Here is a 20,942-nt window from a genome sequence, read left to right as displayed (position 1 = left end):
CTGCCTGGGCTTTGATCAGTGACCTCTGTCATCAGATAAATTAGTGACCAGTGTCCAATCCATCTTTCCATCTTTACCCTATCACACATATTCTTTAATAGCATATCTTTGAAGAGGTCTCTGCATAATTCCCAACTTCTTATGAACTAAATGTGAACTGTGGTCATTCCAGGTCTTGGTTAATAAACATTGTTACATCTTGCTATCCTTTCAACGGTAAGGTTAGAGTTAAATGTTATCAACTAGTCTACACAGCATTTTTGTCTGTACAGACTGCAAAATTAGTTGGTATAAAACATATCTGATGACACTTGTGGATTCATGTCAAGTTCTATTTTGAGACCTCTCAGATCAGATTATGACCTCTCTTCCAATATTATATCTTATACTGCTATGATACAAATTTGTGACAAACTGGCTCGCTAAATGGCCATGTCATTCATCATTTAAAAGTGACGTCAAAAGGTACTCCTTAAGGGCCAGGAAAAACCACAGGTTTGGCAGCAAGGACATTAAAGACAATAAAGTAAGGGGAGAGCTGAGAGAGGATGTGGAAGTAGATCTCAGTTCTCTTCTTCACAAGACCATTTCCTTTTTCTGGCATAGACTGAAATGCATCACTGAATCTGGTTCTCCCAATAACCAGGGCCTGCATTGTTCTGAGCACTGGAAGAGCTGGGGACAAGGGCCATGACCTGAGGATCTTAAGTTCACAGGGTCAGGCCTTTCTATGGTCAGCTGCAACCACCCCTGTGCTGGCTGGATATGGCAGTCTCTCCTAACTCCCTGTCAACTAAAATGTACCACTTCAGTGTACACAAATTTGTAGTTTAGCAGCTCTGCCTTAGATACATCGTTTACTTCTTTTTCCAAAGTATGAAAAAAATTTACATTATGATCTTCCATGAAAAAAGTGTAATTTGGACTCAAAAGAACACAGAACCAACAATCCAAAAACAAAGATATCTCTTGAAAGATTAAGGATTACATATAAATTTAATTTGCTGACATTTTAGTAGGTATGATGTCTAACTAGTTGTCTGTTTTTTTCTTATCAAGAGACTGATGTTTCCAGTTTTCCCACCAGTTTCCTTGATTTAAGGCTGTCCTCACCTCTCAAGAAACATTGTTAAATGATGGAGTACTTATTCAAAGTACTTTTATCATGTAGTGTTTCAGATAATGTATGAGCCTTGCTATGAGGAGGGTTCACTTAAGTTTGACAGTCCACCTTATTAGCAAAAATTTCTGTCATTTGAAACTTAAAGTTTTGGATACCAATACATATAATAGTATTTGTCCAATAGTAGAAAAATACAAACAGATACACATTTGAAAATAAAAAACTTTATTCTAAAAAGCAATTGGAACAAAGCCACCACTAATACAAACTCACAGTAGACATTTACAGTTTGTTCATCACACAGAACCACATCCCACAAGTATGACACATCAGTCTAGGTAGTAAACACTTAAATTAAAAAAAAAAAAGTTAGGGAGCTTCCAAATGTGTTATCAGCCAAAAATAAGGGGATTTTCCTCTCTCTTCCAAGAAAAAGATAACTTTCCATAGAAAGGATTGCTCAGCCATTTTTTGGCTATTTGTCAAAAGCGACACCATTGACATGCAAAGTTTGCACCCCATGGTTTTGAGTGCACAGGATGTTGTAAAAGAATATTTGAAATGGTAAGGTTAAAGGTCTGTTTACAGCGTCCGAGTATAAACAGTATCACTTCTGCATGGTCACAGGCTGGCCCTCCTCCATTTCCTGTCAGAGCGCGAGATGCTTCTCTCTAGCCTTTGACACAGCCACGCCATGTTTCCTGTAACCTGCTCTTGCACCACTTCTGCCTATTCATCTTCATGTTTCCAAAACAGCAGCTATCTCCCTGGTCCAGCACCCGGCACTGAACAGGTGCTGCGGTTTAGCCTGTGTGAATGAGTTTCCTCCACCTCTTGTTCTTCATCATCATCATCATCCTCCTCAGAGCTTGAGTCATCATTGTAGAAGTGGAGGGTGGCCTGGACGGGGAAGCTGGCCAGAACTTTCTTTCCTAGATAAGAAAGGTATTCCTGGGTCCTTGACTTGGGCATGCAGAGCCTAATGGTCATACATAATGAGTTATTACAGTATTACAGACCATACAGATTACATTACAGTATATAAGGATGGGAATTACAAGATTGCCTATCACTCTACCACATATATTAATAAAACATATCAACATTTAAATGTTGAGATATTTCAAATAAACAAGTGTTATAATATACTTATTGTCAAAATATTTTTATGATCTTCTGCAATTTAGTAACCACACTAAATAAGATAAACTATACCCGTGAGACTCTGAAAACACCTGGATAAGAAACTGTTTGAATGAACTGCTGTCGTACCCAAGAGCTTTATTCTCATGGCGGTCATTATACCAATGATTTTACTTGAATGCTTACGGGAAATTCTGTTCTTGAGATGATCCAATTTCAAACAATGGGTAGAAGTTAAAATTTGTATAATGAAATTTCACCCAAAACCAAAAAACAAAACAAAATAAAATGCCCACGTTTCAAAGGATATTTGTTATTTCAATAACCATGTTGATGACCCGTCCTACTCCTCCTTACCATCGTCGGTTATGGGGGATGTTTAGATATTTTATATGATAATAAAGTACAAACCTGACAGGATGCTGAAATCCCAGCGCGCCTTTAGGTTGTGACACCACACAGCCGGATTCTGGCTAGAAATAACAAAATATTCAATAATGTGCAAATAAAGTGTAAATGAATAAAAGCATAATCAGCAAATATAATACAACAACGCGAGTCTGCAAGTAAACATATAACAAACAAGAATATAAGAAGACAAACTTTTTGTCCTTTTGAGAACGGCTCATTGCGCTAATGTGTTGCGAAAGAGTAAGTTGAGACGCATTCAGCTTAAAGCAGACCTACCGTTGTGTAAATATTTAAACATTATGAATCTCATGATATATGCAGCCATGTTGTGCTGAACATTTATGCGGTAAAGTCCTTAAATTATTTACTTTCTCCTGCCGCATTCCAACTTCTCTATCTGTTAGGACCCAAGGTCTCCATATGACAGGATAACTGCAACGTAGAAGAAGACAACAGTTAAATTACCGATGGTGGATGGCATTTATTATTTTAAATCATAGGTATTCACCTTACCTTTTCGTTTGCTCAAGGTCAACGGGCGCTACTGTAGCTCTGCAGCTTTGATGAGATCGCATTCCGTGCGCTCTGACCGTGTGTGCCGCAGACTGCATATCCACGTTGAGGGGGAGCATCCTGACTCTTGGACTGACCTCCTCCGAGCAAATTCCTGAACTGAAGAGCGCTCCGGGGAGGTACGCCGTTTATCAAGGCTTTCCAATCTGATCCGTTCACTTGTATAAACAAGGGGGTTCTTGTGAATGAAAGGGGAAAAGATTTCTCTTGGGTTTTCTAGCTGGCTTTTCGAGCACCTTCACGTTTCGCAGATATTTGTACCACATAATTATTCGAAGAAAAGCACATTGTTTGGGTAGCACTTTCAGACAAGCATATAAAAGTTTGTAGCCTATATAAAAGATTAATCGGAAAACCAGAACACGTATGCACGATTCACATATTTCAGGCATTTTTGTTTCGAGGAAAAGGAACGTTAATTCGTTCTAATCACGGAAATTGTGAGTAACATTTAGTCATGTACTCACATTTACATCTTAAAACAATACGTATATTCATGAAGATATTAAACCTAAACGTTGAAGAAGTTAATAGCCTATAAAGTCATTTTTGTCGCCCCTCAGCGGCGAAATAAGGAACTGTATGTAGTCTTTTCCACGCTGAACGGCGGACCGTTGTCTGTTGGTGACGTTCACACGTTGGGAGGAGCGTTTCGGCAACAACAGGGAAGCGACGGCGAGGACGAATGAGGATGTCTTCCTGAAGCCAGATGGGCTCCAGAAAGGCTTTTCCAATGTCACAAAAATGCTCATAACGCTGTGCTACGTCTACCTTTGGGTGCGCTTTCAGAAGTGCTACGCACTGGTTATTCGGAGCACAGTGCACAAACTGTGCGGAGCTAGAAACAGTTTCGCCTTCTGTACCGTGAGACCAGGGACGGTACAGAGTGAGCAGCACACCGGCGACCAAAGTTTCATTCAGCAAAAGCGTCCTTCCTTGGCTGAAGATACCGTTTTTCTCAAGTTGGGCAATAAGGTCATTCACATTACAGAGCAGCAGGTGATTCGCTGACTTGATTGTTGGTCATGTGACACTTCACAAATTATTTCAGTGCAGTGCATCTAGCTCAGGCCTTGATCGCGTTTGTGTGACACAAATGTGAATGGTCAGATTCAGCAGCGTTATTTCCGTGCTCTTTTCTAATTTGAGTGACTGAATTCGCCAGGTAACTAAGGCTGCGGGCCTCGTTAGCTGGTTATGTTGCCGAACTACAGATCTGCTGCCGAGCTACAGTTTTCGGTCGATAATGAACAAATGTGTACTTGGGTCTTTCTTGCTTTTGCTGTTAACCCTTGCCACACAAGCATTATTCATCTAGCTAAACTCTAACCAATAGAGTGGGTTCATAATTATGTGCAAGGCTTCTCAGCAAAAAATTACTAGCTAATATTCCAGAATTCTTAACACCGTGCACTGACTAGCACTTTTGTCTGAACTTTTGTGTTGTTCCCAGGCTTGCGAAGACATCAGCAAGTGGACGCTGCTGTTGGGATCTCCTGTGGTTTGTGGTGCAAGGTCAGACAACATTGCATTCGTCATAGAGGCGGCCGCGTCGCAAGGAGTGGATGTAAAGTCGCTTACCTCATCAAATAAGAAAGTATGGATGGATGCTCTTATTGATCTCTTTGATTCGTTCTCCTGTGTAAGGTAGAAAAGCTGTACCTAAAAGTAGAGCTTGAGATACATCTTGAATCTAAACTACAATGCAATTTGTAAAAAGTAAAAAAAAAAAAACTTATTTGATTTTGTTGATGCTTACACAACATAACACTGGTGGCCACTGAAATAAATCCGAAGGTTTGAGCAAGACAGTTATACATGTTTGTGCTGGACAGTATAGCATGTCAATAACAAGTACCACTCCATCTGAGACATCTAGACAAATGGTATTTTGGCTGAAGACATCAGCCTTCCACTGATCTATCAGAGTGAGGGGTGTCTGTTGCTTCTTTCATCTTTGGCTGGAATGGAGATAGCGTTTACCTTTACCCGCTTCAATCTCCTAATCCCCCCATTGTAGCCTTATGGCTCTTCTGTGCTCTCCAGATTTGATTAGGTGTGCATTGCACCCCTCCCTCTATCTCAGATGGAGATTAGTGGTGGGGAGGGGAGGCTCTTCCCCTTACTACAGAGGGTAGAGCTCACTTGTAGAGCTGTCACCTCTGGTCAGCAACCTGAGCAGGCACACATTGTCTCATTCTGGGCGTGTTTTTTCCTCACCTTTTGTCAGAGTCTAGCTGTGACTGGTCTGGACAATGAAACCCAGCTCAATGTTAATGGCGTGCATGTTCACTGAGAGGCCTTGAAAAGAGAAAGCTTTGTGCTGTTTCTGGGAAGTCACGGTTGAAGGTCCGGTCACCGTAGATGCTTCTTAAAGGCAGCAGCTGATTTCTGTGTCTCGAGTAAAGTGTTCCATGGTTTCAGTAGTATGGGAGGTGGAGAATCACCTTTATTCACCCATCTTCCCCTAAATCCTGTGAAAACACAGTGTGCTTAGGCAACTGACAGGACTGCTTGGAAAAAGAACCTGTACAGTTTGCATACACAAACTTGGTTTTCTTTCCTACAGTTCAAGGTGGTGAAATTTCAAAAGGTTCTTAGCTGTTCTTTAGAAATACTGTGTTTTCTAGTACTTTAATATCAGAATGATAAAGCTAGCAGCAGCATTGATACCATACATTTTCTACCTACAGATTAGGTTCAAAGACCATTGTGTGCATTTACTGCTTTTTAATTCCAGTGGCATTTGGATTAAAGGGGCAGGCACCCCTTGCTGGGATATCCTGCCCAGAGTGGACGCAGCCATTAATTGTCCTCTGTTTGTTTTTCAGGTGCTGAAGTGGTCAGATTACTGTTTGCCGCTGGCCTGCAGCCCCGGGAAGCCATTCAAAGCGGTGGCTGAGGCCAGCGTGGAGAACTTCAGCAGGCTGGGAGTGGCCTTCATGGAAGACCGGCTGCAGGTGGACAATGGACTCATACCAGAAAAGATAGTCTGTGAGTTTAACAATATCATCTCCCTAGCATCACCAGCGCCTCTTTTGCGAAAATGAGTTCAGTTGAACAAAATTGAACAATTTTAAAAACCATCAAACAGAATAAACCAGCCTGAGCACATAACTGAAAAAGAGAGGCCCCTGCTCTCCAGCCATAACACTGTATTAACATGGCTTTAATTAGGCAGGTGTGGCTCATTAACCAATGGGTTCATTGTCTACAAGTAAACCACACATATTGACAATCACAAGTAATTAACCTGTCCAGATGAAATGTATTGATGAGCTCAGTTATTGACAAAGCTGGAAATGGAAAGACAACAATCCTTAAACATCTAACAAAGTAACAGTTGACCAAAAACAGTTTTGGGGGTGAGGTTAAGGTTCTCCTTCACACCAGACCAGAACCTCGTAACCCGGTTTGTTTCCAGATCAGACCATGTGGCACAAAAGATTTTTGGGGTAGGTCTGCGGGGTGGTCTTCAAGGCTACTGATGGGCTTTACCTTGATAGGGTAGAAATCAGCAAGCAGCTTGATATTTATGCACTAAGTTGTGTAAATAGGTGAGGTCACATGATGACAGAGTGTGCTGTGGAAAACACAGATGGCTGTAATGTAATACCATTGTTTTTTTTAATACCCAGCACCCCTGGTGTTCAGAATGCATGTCATTCTAATGAATCATCCTAATGCCATCTAAGAGATGGTCAATCATTTCAGACTGACAGTACTTTTATTTTTGGAACAGGAGGTCAATGTTGGTGGCGAAAACCCTGTGCAATTAAAAGTCACTAATTTTCCTTCATGTACATGTACCATTTCAGATAATGAAAGAGAATAGGTGAAATTAATGTTTAAATCAAGAAAGTTATGTCAGCATGCATATGATCAAGTAATAATATCCAAAAGCTGCAAGCCCTGTCAGTAATAGAAAATGATTTAGAAATAGAAAAAAAATCTTTTTATTGTGTGTGTTTTTTCCAGCTGTCCTGCTCAGGGAATCTGCACTTCAAGAACTGGTTGAAAAGAAACAGCCGCAGAGCTACGACCACACAGAGCTCGTATCGGACAGCGTTCCGGCAGAGATAGTGCTATCCGAGCCTTCGCCTTGTGAGGAGGAAAGGGAGGCGGGGCAAGAGGGCAGGCGTCGGCTCGCTCGGGAGAACGGCCTGAAGCCGTCAGCGACCACTGAGGGAGAGGGCGAGCGGGGCGCAGGGGAGCTGCCTGTGTCAGAAGGGGGGCTGAGCGCGGAGGCAGGACAGGCAGGGGGAGAGGAGGAGGACTCCGTGAGAGACCACCACATGGAGGGGCATCACCTGCACCTCTCCAGCTGCCACGAGTGCCTGGAGCTGGAGAACAGCACCATCCTCTCGGTGAAGTTCGCCTCGGCCGAGAACATCCCGGACCTCCCCGATGACTACGGCGAGCCGGGAGGGGACGCGGACCGGGGCGAGGGCGAGGGCGAGGACTACGCGGGCCAGACCAGGAGGGTGAACGTCAGCGGAAAGCCCCCCAACGTGCTGGTGTACGCGGGCAGCAGCGAAGAGCGCTTCCGGCAGGTGCGCTCCCTGCTGGCCGAGTGCGTGGACACGGACAGCTATGCGCTGTATCCGCTGCGGCCCCAGCAGGCCCTGAGCGAGCCCTGGCTGGAGAGCGCCCTCCTGCTGGTGCTGGCGTCAGACGAGGCCCTCACGCCCCAGCTCCAGGAGCGCTTCCTCCGCTACCTGCAGAAGGGGGGCAAGGTACTGGGCCTCTGCTCCACGTTCTGCCCCGGGGGGCTGACCCTCGCCCCCCGGAGCGGCCAGAGGAACAGGATCCACCGGCTGAGCTTCACCAAGGCCGACACCACGGAGCTGGAGCTGAGCGTGCTCGGCAGCGGGCGGGCGTTCGAGCGGGTGGCGGGCGACCACGACCCGGGCGAGGTGGAGCTGTGGGGCGAGCTGCGCGGGGACAGCAAGGACATGGTGATCGTGAGGGTGACGCACGGGGACAATGGCGGGGAAGCCATACTCTGCCAGGTACCTGCTGGAAGTCCTCCTGTCCAGGTTTCCAGACATGTCCCTCTAAAGGACTCTCATGGCCAGTCCATGCTGTTTCAGCAAAGGCAGCCTTATATGCGAAGAGTTTACTGAGCAAGATGTGAATTTGCTGTCTTCTTGTCTGCTGAAAGTAGTTATATCTCCTCATCTGTTTAAAAGGGCAGAGTTTTTCAGTAGGTAATTGTAGATCTATCAAAAAACTGTAATTATGGTTAGTTTTTTTCTAATCCTAAAATTAAAATGAAAGTTCAGAACACGTCAGCTGGTGAATTTCCATTCAAGCATGTAGGCAATGTCGAGGATCACACTGATCATAGCGATCAATTAGACACAGTTCTGTTTGGTTTTGGTTTCACCTGATGCTGGTGTTCTTAAAAGGAATATGCCAGCAGATAACATTGGCCAATTGACCTGTCACAATAAAACCAGCACATCTGTCTTGTCTCAGCTGTCGAAGATGACTCTTGCATATTGAGGATCGAGACGTTTCACTGCACCGTCTCTGTTGTGATGGAGGCAGCCTGCTCTGTGGTGCTGTCTCCACCGTCTCCCTCCCATCTCTGTCTGAATGCAGGTCCGTCTGGAGACGGCCCCCGACTCGCAGGACGTGCAGAGCCCGCGGGATTTCGACGAGCTGAAGGTGAGCAACGCCCGGCGCTACGAGGTGCTGACCGAAATGCTGAGCTTCCTGGGGCTGAGCTGTGACCTGAGCCAGACTCCGCCCCCCAGCCCCGTCTACCTCCTCTCCACCTCTCAGGTAGGGCTCCGCCCTCGTTTTATTCATTGATGAAACCTTTTTTTTAATCACAGCTGGTGTTTGTCTTTTTTTGCTTTGTTTTAATTTTCGTGCACAGACTTCATCTGACCCTGTACGGCTTGTGGGGGCTTACCTCACCTCAAACGATGTAACAAAAAATGAACAGAGCCACTTCGTAAAATGAACAATGACTCCCTCAAGTTCCAAGCAACCAGAAGGGGAGGGAAAACAATTTGTCTCGAGTTGGCCACAAGTTTTCCACTTGATACTCTTGCCACTTGGGAGAGAAGCTCTTATGCTGTCAGTCTGCAGTGTAATTACTGCCTCCTGGCTAATGAAGTCACATAATTCAGTTTCCAGATGACCCTGTGTTTATGTTGTCGATAAGCTGCGCTTCCAGTTGAACTTTGCGGCCTTTTATTTATCAGATTTACGTCCCTTTTACTGTGAAAATGTATTTGAGGAGTCCACTTCGGTTTCGTAATTATTATCTTGAGACGCCAAAATATGTAGTTGAATTTCTCACTCAACTTTAGTTGGCAGTACATCTTCATGATTCATTTTTAAATCGGATTCCAAAGAAAATGACACTCATATATCCAGTTATGTTTTACCCTTTTTTCTGACGTGTAGCTGTGTGGTCATGTCTCTGTCAGGCTCAACAGTCACAAATTGCTGTAAAAGTAACTGCGGTAAAATGAATGTGCTTTACCAAACAGATGTTACCTCTGTGACCAGTGTTAAATGTCACAGTTCTTGCTGAAACAATGTATCGGTTCCACTTTTGGCTGCTCAGTGAGTGGTGGGTTTGGAAAGCTTTGGGAACCTGTGCGGCAAAGACTCCAGACAAAGTAGTGACATGACGTTCTTGAGTTTACTCTAGACCCTGGAGATGATTTCTACTGGAAACCTGATACTAGGAAAACATTCACATTTTATTTTAAACATCTTCAGGTTTTTAATGTTGTTATTATTATTATTTCTTTTTTTACGCTGAGTAAAAAACGGCTCATTCCTTGGTTAGTTTCGGCCGCAGCCATCTTGACAATTGGCGATCAAAGCCGCCTTTTCACCGGCGCTGTTTGCCCTTGCGTTGAATCCTGGTCAGACACGCTCTGATGGGCCCTCTGGTCATATAAACTTTGTAAGCTGTTGCATATATTGGACATACATTTGCATGCATTAAGAGTGCAAAATGTTTTCCACATGTCCGGCCTGTCTGGGCCAGCTCTCTACTTGGCTGCCATAATAAACATTTACATGGACAATTATGAGCCGCATTGTGAAAGAGGGCAGTCAGCGAATAGTTAAGGGGAAGGTCTGGCGGGCAGGCCACGCTGCAGCCAGAAATTGTCGGCTGGCTACGTCAGCTGCGGCTCGGCTGGCCTGGGCTGATTCCTCTATTGTTTCTCTGTGAGGCCCACTGGCCATTGATATTCAGATCGCTCCTCGGCCGCCGATGGCCCCGGCCAGAGATATGTAGGGAATGCACAGCCCGCGTTAATCAGTGCTCGAGATGGATCACAGAGGAGCTGCCATATCTCACACCTGCCACGGTGTGCATTTGCTCTCCTCAGAAGCTTACGATCTCCCCAGACTCGCAGTGCGTCCTTATTTACCAGATGGGACTGATAACAGGGTGTCATTAATTTCCAGGTGGCCCCAGAAAAGGTCTTCCAGGTATAGGATTTCACCGTTTGTTGGATATCATCATTTTAAACTGTTTATGATTGAGATATAAGCTAATAGCTGTAATTACTTCAGTGTGCACTGAATTGTAACTGAATTGTAATTGTAAGAGCTTTGATTATTTCAGTTGATGATTGTAGCTACAGCCACCCAAATCTTTTTATTCATATGGCCTATCTGGATGTGTAAATATATGCATTGTAGAAATATACATGTATATATTTATATAAACAAATACAGACTTATGCATAATAAATGTGTATATGTTGTTCCATTACTTCTGCAAAAACAAGCGCTCAGTTTGCCCAAATCAGCCAATACATAGAAACAGCCACTAGGTGGCAGCCAACTTCCACCTTCATCTCTTCAGACAATAAGCACTTTGATGAAGAATACGATTTTGAAGTACTTTATGTTACGTACAGAATTAAGTCCGCATCAGATGGAGCGGTCAGTTAAACTGATTTAGCTTAATGTATTAAGTGGTAACTATATTGTATCTAGGATGTCAAATATACAGAGGTGTAAAATCGGGCAAGCGATGTTAAGACCAGACTTTGAGTTCTTATGCAAAACCTTCAAATAGATTTACATTATATGAGCAACAGCATTGGAAATAACCTGTGGTCAACTGCACAGTGAACCACATTCTAAATCTCCACAGCGCTCTGGTGAGATTATGAAGAGCTTGCTTGTGTATCAGAGCTGTGCGAGGCTCATGTCACCCGTTTGCAGACAATTCCTTATGTGGTGCTTGAACGACTCTGACAAGTTAAGTTACTCATTTATACAGCCACTTGGCCCTGCTGGCCTTTTAGCCCGGCACAGAGAATGGTGTTTCCGAAAGCCCAACTATAGTATTATTTTTTTATGGGGTTTGTTTTGAGTTCACTCCGACATCTGACCCCTGCCCCAGCCACTTTGTTACAACAAACATGCAGATGATGAAAGCTGCTGCCTGCAGGATTGCTTCCAGATTGGTTGTGGAATTGCAGGGGGGGGGTGGGCAAATAGTGAGCGCTGTGTGCACCTTACCGGGTCTGAAGACTGAGAGGCCTGTGCTGGTGCAGGTCGGGTTCCCCCTCACCGATCGCTCGCTCGCTGGGCGAGGAAGAGGGGGTGGGGGGGGTACTCACCGCTGGCCTGGTCCATCAAGGCTCCGATTATCCTCGTTTTGGGTGAACTGCACCAGTGCAACACATTAGCACCTTGCTTGTACCAACGGTTTTATTGTTTGGTTGGGCAACTCTCAGATTTCTCAGAAAAAAAAAAAGCCAAAGCTGCCATCACTGTGCCGATCATGTTGTTATCGGCTTCATGTTTTAGTACATAGCAAAGCAGGGTTGTTTCATTCAGTGACATTTTGTGATTGTTGTGACTTGTACAGCAGAGAGGAAGAGCCCTGACGTGTTCTTCAGAAGAGCAATAGAGCTGTGTGTCCTGGCCCATTGTCCTTGGCTTGTGCTTTGATTTGAGAAACCCGTTCAGTCCCCCCTCCCCTTTCTGAATGAAGGGAAAGCTGGGGGGACAGGGAGCTTGTTAACAGTGGCTGAACTGGTCCCCTGAGACCCCCCTCCCACCATCCTTTTGTAATTTGCACAAAGCAGATAATTGAGGCTTGCAGATAAGCGATTCTAATTGATTAACCATCACTGTATTCACCAAATATGGATTTCACCTAATTAGGCTATCATCCTTGTCCTTTCACAACCCCTGGGTGCTAATCATGCAGTTTGGGCACCAGATGGTGGCTGAAAAGGGTTTTTTTTTTTTCCCTCTTCCTCTCATTTGTCACCCCCCACCCCCCACGAGTCCTTCCCTGAATGGGGAGAAACGTGACTTTGAGCGTCCGTCTCCGAGGTACCTCGGCCAACCCCCGGGCGGCGGTCACAAACAGGGGACGAGTTTAGTCCTGGATGATTCACTACACCTTTCCTCCATTTCCTGACTTTAATTACAGCACGCTTTCCATACTGAGCTCTACTCCAGACAGTATCCAGGCAGGTGACTGTGAAGTCATCGGTTCCCCCTGCTCTTTGTGGTGCCCTTTTAAGACATTCTCACTAACACCTCTAACTCGCGCCCTCTCCAATCCAGGGCTTCCATTCCATGGGGTGGCCCATTCCTTTTCCCCTTACCCGATTTTACGGCACATTTTAAGGCGAGCCCCCGTAGGCTCACAGACAGGTGCCAGGCGGCTTTTCTGGAGCGGGGGCTGGACGTGGGAGTCGTGGTGGACCCACTCTTGTATAATGACGTTGTTCATTTCGAGGGGCTCCCCGCCTCAGCGGGCAGCTCCTCTCCGGTGCTAAGGTTAAACAAAGCGCTCCTCGGCGAAGCCGCTGGGATGCAGTTTGGTGTGTGCTGTCGGAGGGCCACCGCGGGGCCGGCTAAACAAACACGTATAACTCATCCTGTTTGTCCTCACGGAGGGTGTTGCAGAGCTCTGGAGGATAGAGAGCTTTGCACAGAGTAGACACTCAGAAACAGAGACTCAGATTCTACCCCATAGATCTTTATTCAAATATATCCCAAAGCATGACCTGGCTAAGTGAATTGTCGTTTTAGAAATGAATTCAGGTAGCAAATTTTGTCTCTAATGGACAAAATATATTATTCCAGATTCACTTGAACTGTATGTGTGAAATGACTTAAAAGATTGGGGAAATCCTTATTGATGGATTCAGTTCTGTGTATTTGCTTTCCTGGATTCTAGCAGCTTGGTGATTGCCAGTATTTCATCAGTGATCCATGTGTGCCGTAGGACCTTACAAAGCAATGACTGCCCATGACAGAGCTTAAACTTAAATTCCGCCATTAGCTTTCAAGGGGCTTGCAGCTTTTTGTAACACAGTATGGGTATGGGTAAAGCTAGTGCAAGATTTAGGCCACTGGAAATGTGTTCAGGAGAGCACATTTACATCATTGACTATATTGTAAGGGACTGAAGTATAAGTTAAATTTCTGTTCATGTCTTTGACTTTCTGTGTAGAACTTTACATTCATAATCTTTGTATACAGATTTTTTATCTCATATTCTCATATTTTATTCTCATATTGACTTTAAAGTTTCCTGCAGCTAAGCATGTCTAGCTAAGCCTCTACTTAAATATATTTATTGCATTATTTGTTGTCTTTTTATTATTAAAACCCTGAATTACTTTTGACTAAACATTGACTACCACTGATTAATATTGTGGGAGAAGGTAATAAAACATTGATATGTGAAAAAGGAGTATTTTGTAGATAATAAAAAAATGTATTTCATTTAAGACTCTTATTTAATTTGAATAAAATAAAGTGCTTCTTTGAATTTTTTCTTTACAACCTTTACATTCAAAAGTATATTTGCAATCTGCATGCAGTTTCACTGGCCAGCCAATTTGATGTATTTGTTTGGCCTCACAGATTGAGGTGTATAAAGTTCTCTTGAATTGCATCTGGTGTGTCAAATCAATGCCATTTATCAAGTTGTCATCATATGCTTGATTCTAAGAGGAAAAAATGAAATCTGAACTGTAGCATTTACAAAGACAGTAGGGGAAAAATGTAATGATGAAATGTAATTTCTCCCCCGCGAGCAGAAATCTGGGAGCAGCGTCCTGAAATGGCTGCGCACGCAGGTGGACGGAGAGGGCCAGCTGCGGTCTCCCAAAGTCACCCTGAGAGTGGTCTCCAGAGCCGAGTCCCAGCTGGACCTGCCAGAGGGCACCCTCGCCCTGGTCACCGAGCCCCCGGAGGTCGTCTCTGAGCAGTTCAGCCTGGAGACCTACAGCCTCAACCTGGACACCAGCACCCTGGGCCGCAGCCTGCTGTACGCCGAGGTCACCCCCACCACCATGGACCTGCTGGAGGGGTAATGTACCTGACTCTGCGGAGCTGTGCCGGGTCAGAGAGGCAGGAGCGGGCCGGGGGGAGGGGGTCGAATGTGTGCACCAGGCCGGATCTCACACCGGGGGCTGAGGGGGGGGATTGACAGGCTCTCGTGGTGCTCTGGTTATCCCGGAACGCCTGGCGAGGATCCGCCGAGGCCAGAGCTGGAATTCGCTGGCTTCCCCTCACTCCCAGCCCCCGGGTGCGATGAGCTGAGGCCTTTTTGAGTCACAGAGTGCAAAGTGATCAGTTTTATCGCTCTGTAATTGAAAGGACCGTGCAGTCAGGCACTGCTGTGGCAAGTGAGGAGAGGAGGAAAAGAGAGCGAGAGCGAGAGAGAGAGATGGGGAGAGAGCAAGACATGCTCCACCATACAGTTGGGGGGCAGGCCAGTGGGCTGGAACTAATTTAATGCCTGAATGACCTCACAGCAGTAGAAGCAGGCTGCACCTAATAGAGGTCTTTGTCTACATCTCCACATCTTACTGGGAACTTGCCAGTCAACAGGCGGGATCCCAGAAACAGGTGGAAGCTATTAGACCTGTCATAAAGTTTGAAAAATGGATTCTAGACCTGCGCTGAAGTGATTGGAACTGACAGTGTTGTCATTAAGGTTGTAAGGTAACGAAATGGAGGAAAGATGGGGGCAGACTGAAAAAAAAAAAAAAAAAACGGCAAAGTTTGATTTCACATCCCTTGATTATTCGTTTAATTTCCAGATGTCCCACGTTACGGTCTGATTAAATGGTATTATTTTTGACGTAAGTATCTTTCATAGATTCCTGTCGTTTTTGTTTTTTTCTTTGATTTTTTTTTTTTACTCAGGTTTATGCAAGATTACACATTGCAGGGGAGAGTTATTAATTTATAATTTAAATTAATGCTATCATGAGGACGTTTTCATTTGGTCTGCCTGACTTCCATCTCCTATATCCCTGTCCCTGTTTCTCTTAAATGGTAATATTATTTCTTTGGCATCGCCTTACACGTTAGCTCGCTCTCGGCAGCAATTGATATGAATTACAGTCTCCGAATAGCGGTTTGCTGATGATGACTGCGACCGGTACCATTGTGTTCGTTTTATCCGCAGTTCATTGGGAATGATTTTTCCTGCTAGCTTCCTTTTTTGTGAGTTTCGCGCAGCATCTCATCCCATACCGTAATGTTCATTCACGCTGTCGCGGTGCAGGTGGTCAATGGAGAAGCCATATCCAGTCACAGAACAGGATCTCATGTATAGTTTTACACTGTTTTCTTTGGAGTTTTACCAGTTTTACCAGTAAACCGTTCCCTTTGCTTTAATAACCATTTCCTTTATTATAAAGTGTTTATTTAATACAAGAGGGAATATTTCCAATTCAGGAAGAGGGGAAAGGACTTACTGGCCAAATGTAAGTGCAGAAATAATAATACTTTCTTGTATTAAGTGCAGTCATTTTTTTTCCTCAGTAAACCCAAAAACGGGAAGTGAAAATAGACTGCATAATTTATGGACATAATTGATCTGGCATTGAACAGCAATTAACTGTACATTCCAGTGTTAATACTTTTTTGTTGTTTTGGTTAAGCTGTAGCAGTAACTGTTGCTAAGGAACATCAATTTCATACCACCACCTATCAGTCAGATACTAATTATTATTAATTAAAAAATTATGTTTACATTAAAGCAGAAATTGAGGTTCAGAATATATTAAGGTGAACACAGAGCTACATTATTCCATGCAACACCTAATTTATGGTGTGTAGCTCATATTATACAGAGCCTTACAGTCTGTACATTTTCTGTTTCTTCACAACAGATGCAGAATTATGAAATATTTTGTGAAAGCCCATATTCTTTATATTGGCATTATATGGCAGTTGTACTTTACTTACATTTTATATTGTAATTTTTCCAAAGAATGCAGTTTGTGTCCATCATAATTCAGATATTTGATAGTTGAAAATATTTGTCGCTTTTAGCTGTATGCCACGGGCAAAAAAAAGGATGGGCTGGCAAATTATAGTTTAAATGGGGGGGGGGGGGGAAAGATAAATGGAATATTTGGGTTTTCCAAGGCTAGTTGAATATAACAAATTCCTTTCATGGGCTTTATAGCGAATCTTTTTATAGTTTAGTACGCAATCTGAATATCTACAAAATGTATCAAAGTTTTAATTCCCAGAACTGTCTTTAATTACAGATTAATAACTCATTAAATTGCACTCCACGAACAGCAGCAGACTTATTTTATATATGTATTGGAGGTAAATGGTGAGGCGGTAAGCGGGAGATTAATAAAAGAAGCATTGGTTCGGGGCTAAAATGCTTGGATAAGCGATCTGTTGGGGGAGCTGATGAAGACGGGCGATATTGACAGCGGTGCTGGGCTGGTGGGAGCTGTCTGTTTGTCCAGAGTATTAGGCTTTTGTTTGGCCAGGAGCTAGCTAATAATAGGGAGCCGAGACAGAGGATCGTGTTCTCACAAGGTCACAACCAAGCTGGAATCTCAATACCCCGGGAGTTCGCCGGGGCGCTCGGCGAGCCTAACCACAGCGCTGTGCTCCAGCTCTCTCCGAGCGGTGCGTAATATAGACATTTACACTCCGCACGGAGGGTACAGAGGCAGCTAGTCCTTTGACCTGCTACACCGCACTTTTATTTGTGTATTTCCCTTTTTTTTTATAAACAAATGCTCTATATCAGTTTGGTAAGAAATGTATGTTTTACTTCGATTTTTTCGAACATCAGTTTGCAGTTACTGGCATGTACGATAAAAATGTTAGTCCAAAGAGCGACCATGGGTTATGAACATTAATTATCAGAACCTTTGAAAAGTCATGCAGGTACATGTGTGCCTATTCCGGTGGGCGAGTTTGACCAGACAGCGATTTAAATGTATTGTTTTGTTAAGGACAGTCGGCTGCCAGAGTGGTTGTTAAGTGTGTGGAAGTGTTTATTTGTTAAGCACATGCGAGCGGACGGGATAAGACCTGCGGTGTTCCAGCGCGATACGCTACGTGGTCAGAACGGTTTAATGATGCTTTTCCTGTTCTGGAAAATCCGATCCTTACGCCTGGAGCACTTTGCCTCTCTTTGTCAGTGCTTCTCCCTGTCTCTGGTGCAGTTGTCAAGTTAGTGCACAAAACCCAAGGGTCTACTTTTCCATTTTTATTCAATGAAGGTTCATTCAGAAAGGCCAAAGCTGCATAAGAGGGTGTCGAAGGCTGAAAAATAACCATTCATAGAACATCCATAAATGCAGACATGGAACCGACGGCAACCGCTATATAACAGACGGCATGGAACCTTACAAATGCGAGGCAGGTTTAAATAATGAGTTTAAATTTTTATTTATTATGAAATGGATGCCAGTCTGGTGGTAATGGCCCAGCAACCAAAACATCTTCAGTCCAACCCACCATGTACACACTTACAGTAGTTTTTTGCTGTCCGTGCTTTCAGCATAGGCAGATATGTCAGAGGTCATTGCTTGTGAAAACTCTGGGCTGGCAGTTTTGTTGTGCAGAGCAGGGGAGATTATTTTGCTGGGCAGATATATACACAGCGCCTTATTTCCAGATCGGAGCACAACGCCTCACTCACTCTGAAAGTGCAAATGAGACAAACATGCTGAATTAGGGGTTCTTCTGGTCAAAGTGCCGTGGCTGTCTGGTGAAAGGCCCGGCAATCAGTGTTTGTTTTGACAGGGAATCCACAATCAAAACTGACACAGTATGGAATTAGGTCCTGTTTCCTGTAAAAAATACGAACCTTGTAAAGAAAAGAAAAAAAGAGTATGGCAATAACTGCAGCAGGTTTGTACACAAAATAAAATTGGTCCAATTGACCTTGCATGCTCTACCTCCAATTATCTCAAATTGTAAGCAGATGTTTAAAGTCCTCATTTCATATTCTCCCAACATCTGGCCTGGTATGCTAAAGTAAAAGTTTACATCTCCAGTGAGCCGCATACTAACAAGCTGAAACTGGGGGTCAGGCTGGTAAGGGCTAGTGCTAGTGAGAAAGGGGAAAAGGGGGTCAGTCTAGCATTAAGTGTTATTGTGGAGCTAGGGTATAGGCCCACTTTCTTCATTTAAACACAATTAGGGCGAGCAGTAATGCGCCCACAAACCAAACGGCCTTAAAAAACTATGCGTGAGATATCGATGATGACAGGCAGTGTCTTCAGCAAGAGTCGAGAAGTCGGGGGTGGGGGGAAAAAAAAAAAGAGCCGTGGTGTAGGAAAACCGCTTCACAACAGTAGCTGTGACCTTCCACCGGGCCTGTACGGCCGCAAAGAGAGCCATCAGTGGGGGTGTCACTGCGCCGAGGGCGGTCTGGTTCTGATGACATGCTCTTCTTGTCTGGGGAACCGACTTGGGTTCCAGGGCACAGAAGGAAACGGGAATCGCGCCCTTGCGGCTCGGGCCTGCGGAGAACGGCTCTCATTGATCAGCGCAAAGAGTGCTATTTGAAAAAGATAATTTGGCAGTGCTCTTCAGGAAACAGGATTAGCTCAATTAATCACATTTACAGATTAGTTTTACCTTATTGATCATAACGGGGATTTTTTGCGTCTGGAAGATCAATACAAATATGCTTATGCTAATAACTGCAAATCCAGTTTTTAAAATGAGCATCGATGTGAGGAATAATCTCTGAGAGCTCTTAATTTGAGATATATTTGTCTTTTACTTTGGATGGTGATTGCACTTGAGAGGTGGATTTTTTGATCACTGAAATCAGAGTTTGTTCAACAGTGTGAATTGTGAATGATAAGGTTTTCATTTTATTCTTTTTACCTGAAATTCTACTGGAAATGAAGAATTGGGGAAATCGTAAAAAAAGGAAGTCTGCAGGAATACTGTCTTCAGAGAACTGTCAGTGGTGATAAAGATATCACAATTAGTCAATATACATCAGAAGAATCAGTCAATTTTCCCACCGAAAGGGAGACTTTTCTCTTTCCATAGCCAAATCGACCCAAACCCATTCAATCCCCATTGACAAGGAGCATGCTGTTGGGAAACATCTTTATCTGCTGTGTTTGATATGAAATGGCCAAGGAATCCTTTTTTGTTTAAAGTGGGAGTGGTGTGGGTGACTGTGGTTCCTTTGGAGCCAAATCCTCTTTTGTCAGCTTTGCTTGGTGCAAGTCCCCAACAAGGTGACTGGTGGCCTAATCCAGCAGTGAGAAAATTCCCAGTCTGGGGGTGTCTGTTACCACTTCTCTCCACTTGTCATATGGATGACTTGGGTGGTGATCATTTATCCCCCTGACCCCAGGCCCTGGGTAAGTGACCCTTGGGGTTCAGCTGGTCCCAACAAAGGCTTTTGAGAGCTGGCTGGAAGGTATCTCACCAGGGTCAAACAAAAGGGGTGTCTTGACTTAAAAGCTCTGATTCTCTGCTGGGAGATGTGGTTCCCCCCTTTCATGTGCAGACATGCTACTTTGTATGTCTTTGTTCTGTACTTGTTGTAATTATCGGGGAGACAATGATCCCCGGCTGGTTAGCCGTGATGAAACGGTTGATTGTGGTAACTGTGGCACTGTTGCCGTTTGTGCTTCCACATGGAGACACCGGTCCTTCGACCGCTGGCGAGACTGCCCACATGCTGCAAGAGACCTGCGTTCTTGCTGGCTTTCAGTGCCTTCCCCTGATGGCACCAGCTCTTGCATAACACAGACTGGAGGTGCTCTCCTTTATGCCTGTAATCACATCACTAGTTATATAAAAATTTAACAAGAGTACTTTACTGTAGCTGTTTAGGGCTTTGAGACTTCAGCGTGCGATTCATCTTTTCTACTGAAGAGCAGGTGGCTTGAGAAGGCCTTATTGGGCCTTATTGGAGAATCACTGCTCCTTTACTGTGAGCTACAGTATGTATTTTGGCCGGGAGAAATTCTGGCTGTATTCTGGCTGTGTGAGCGTGGTCCAGGCATCAGAACGAACCAACAAAGGCAGTCCATCCTGCAAAAAGCATTAAAGATTTCTTTTCATACATTTATTTATTTTTTACAATTCTGCAGTTATAGCTGCAATAATGGTGCCCATGAGACATCATCTGCCAGTATCTCTGACAACCAAACTATCTGAGGCCATTCAGAATCGATGGAAGGAGCACAAGAAATTAGTATTAAACAGACAGAACTGAAAGAAAGCTAATTACTGCGACTACACTGGCAGTTTTAGTACAGCCGCAGTATCATATATAGTACCTGTACTGGTGCCAGTGGAAATGAGGGTCTGGTTTGTTTATTACTGTACAGTGTGTGTTTATTACCCTCCCTACACCGATCTAATGATGGTGTGGATCGGACAGATACAGCAACGGCCATTGCTGATGTTAGCAGTA

At 44.2% G+C, this 20,942-nt stretch overlaps 1 protein-coding gene across 1 annotated transcript in view; it reads left to right on the top strand.

The window, feature by feature from the left end:
- The first annotated feature begins 3,912 nt into the window (after positions 1–3,912).
- Positions 3,913–20,942, top strand: part of hlcs (holocarboxylase synthetase (biotin-(proprionyl-CoA-carboxylase (ATP-hydrolysing)) ligase)) — a 30,946-nt gene continuing 13,916 nt past the window's right edge. The window contains exons 1-6 of the mRNA XM_036525110.1: positions 3,913–4,249; positions 4,704–4,847; positions 6,082–6,244; positions 7,229–8,262; positions 8,858–9,040; positions 14,314–14,585. Of these exons, the coding sequence (XP_036381003.1) occupies positions 3,995–4,249; positions 4,704–4,847; positions 6,082–6,244; positions 7,229–8,262; positions 8,858–9,040; positions 14,314–14,585 (2,051 nt within the window). The 5' untranslated portion in view covers positions 3,913–3,994. The remainder of the gene's footprint in view (positions 4,250–4,703; positions 4,848–6,081; positions 6,245–7,228; positions 8,263–8,857; positions 9,041–14,313; positions 14,586–20,942) is intronic.

This window comes from Megalops cyprinoides, chromosome 3, assembly GCF_013368585.1.
Source record: "Megalops cyprinoides isolate fMegCyp1 chromosome 3, fMegCyp1.pri, whole genome shotgun sequence".
Classification (NCBI taxonomy): Eukaryota; Metazoa; Chordata; class Actinopteri; order Elopiformes; family Megalopidae; genus Megalops; species Megalops cyprinoides.
The sequence above is the reverse complement of the archived record's forward strand: the minus strand, read 5'-3'. Positions and strand labels throughout refer to the sequence as shown.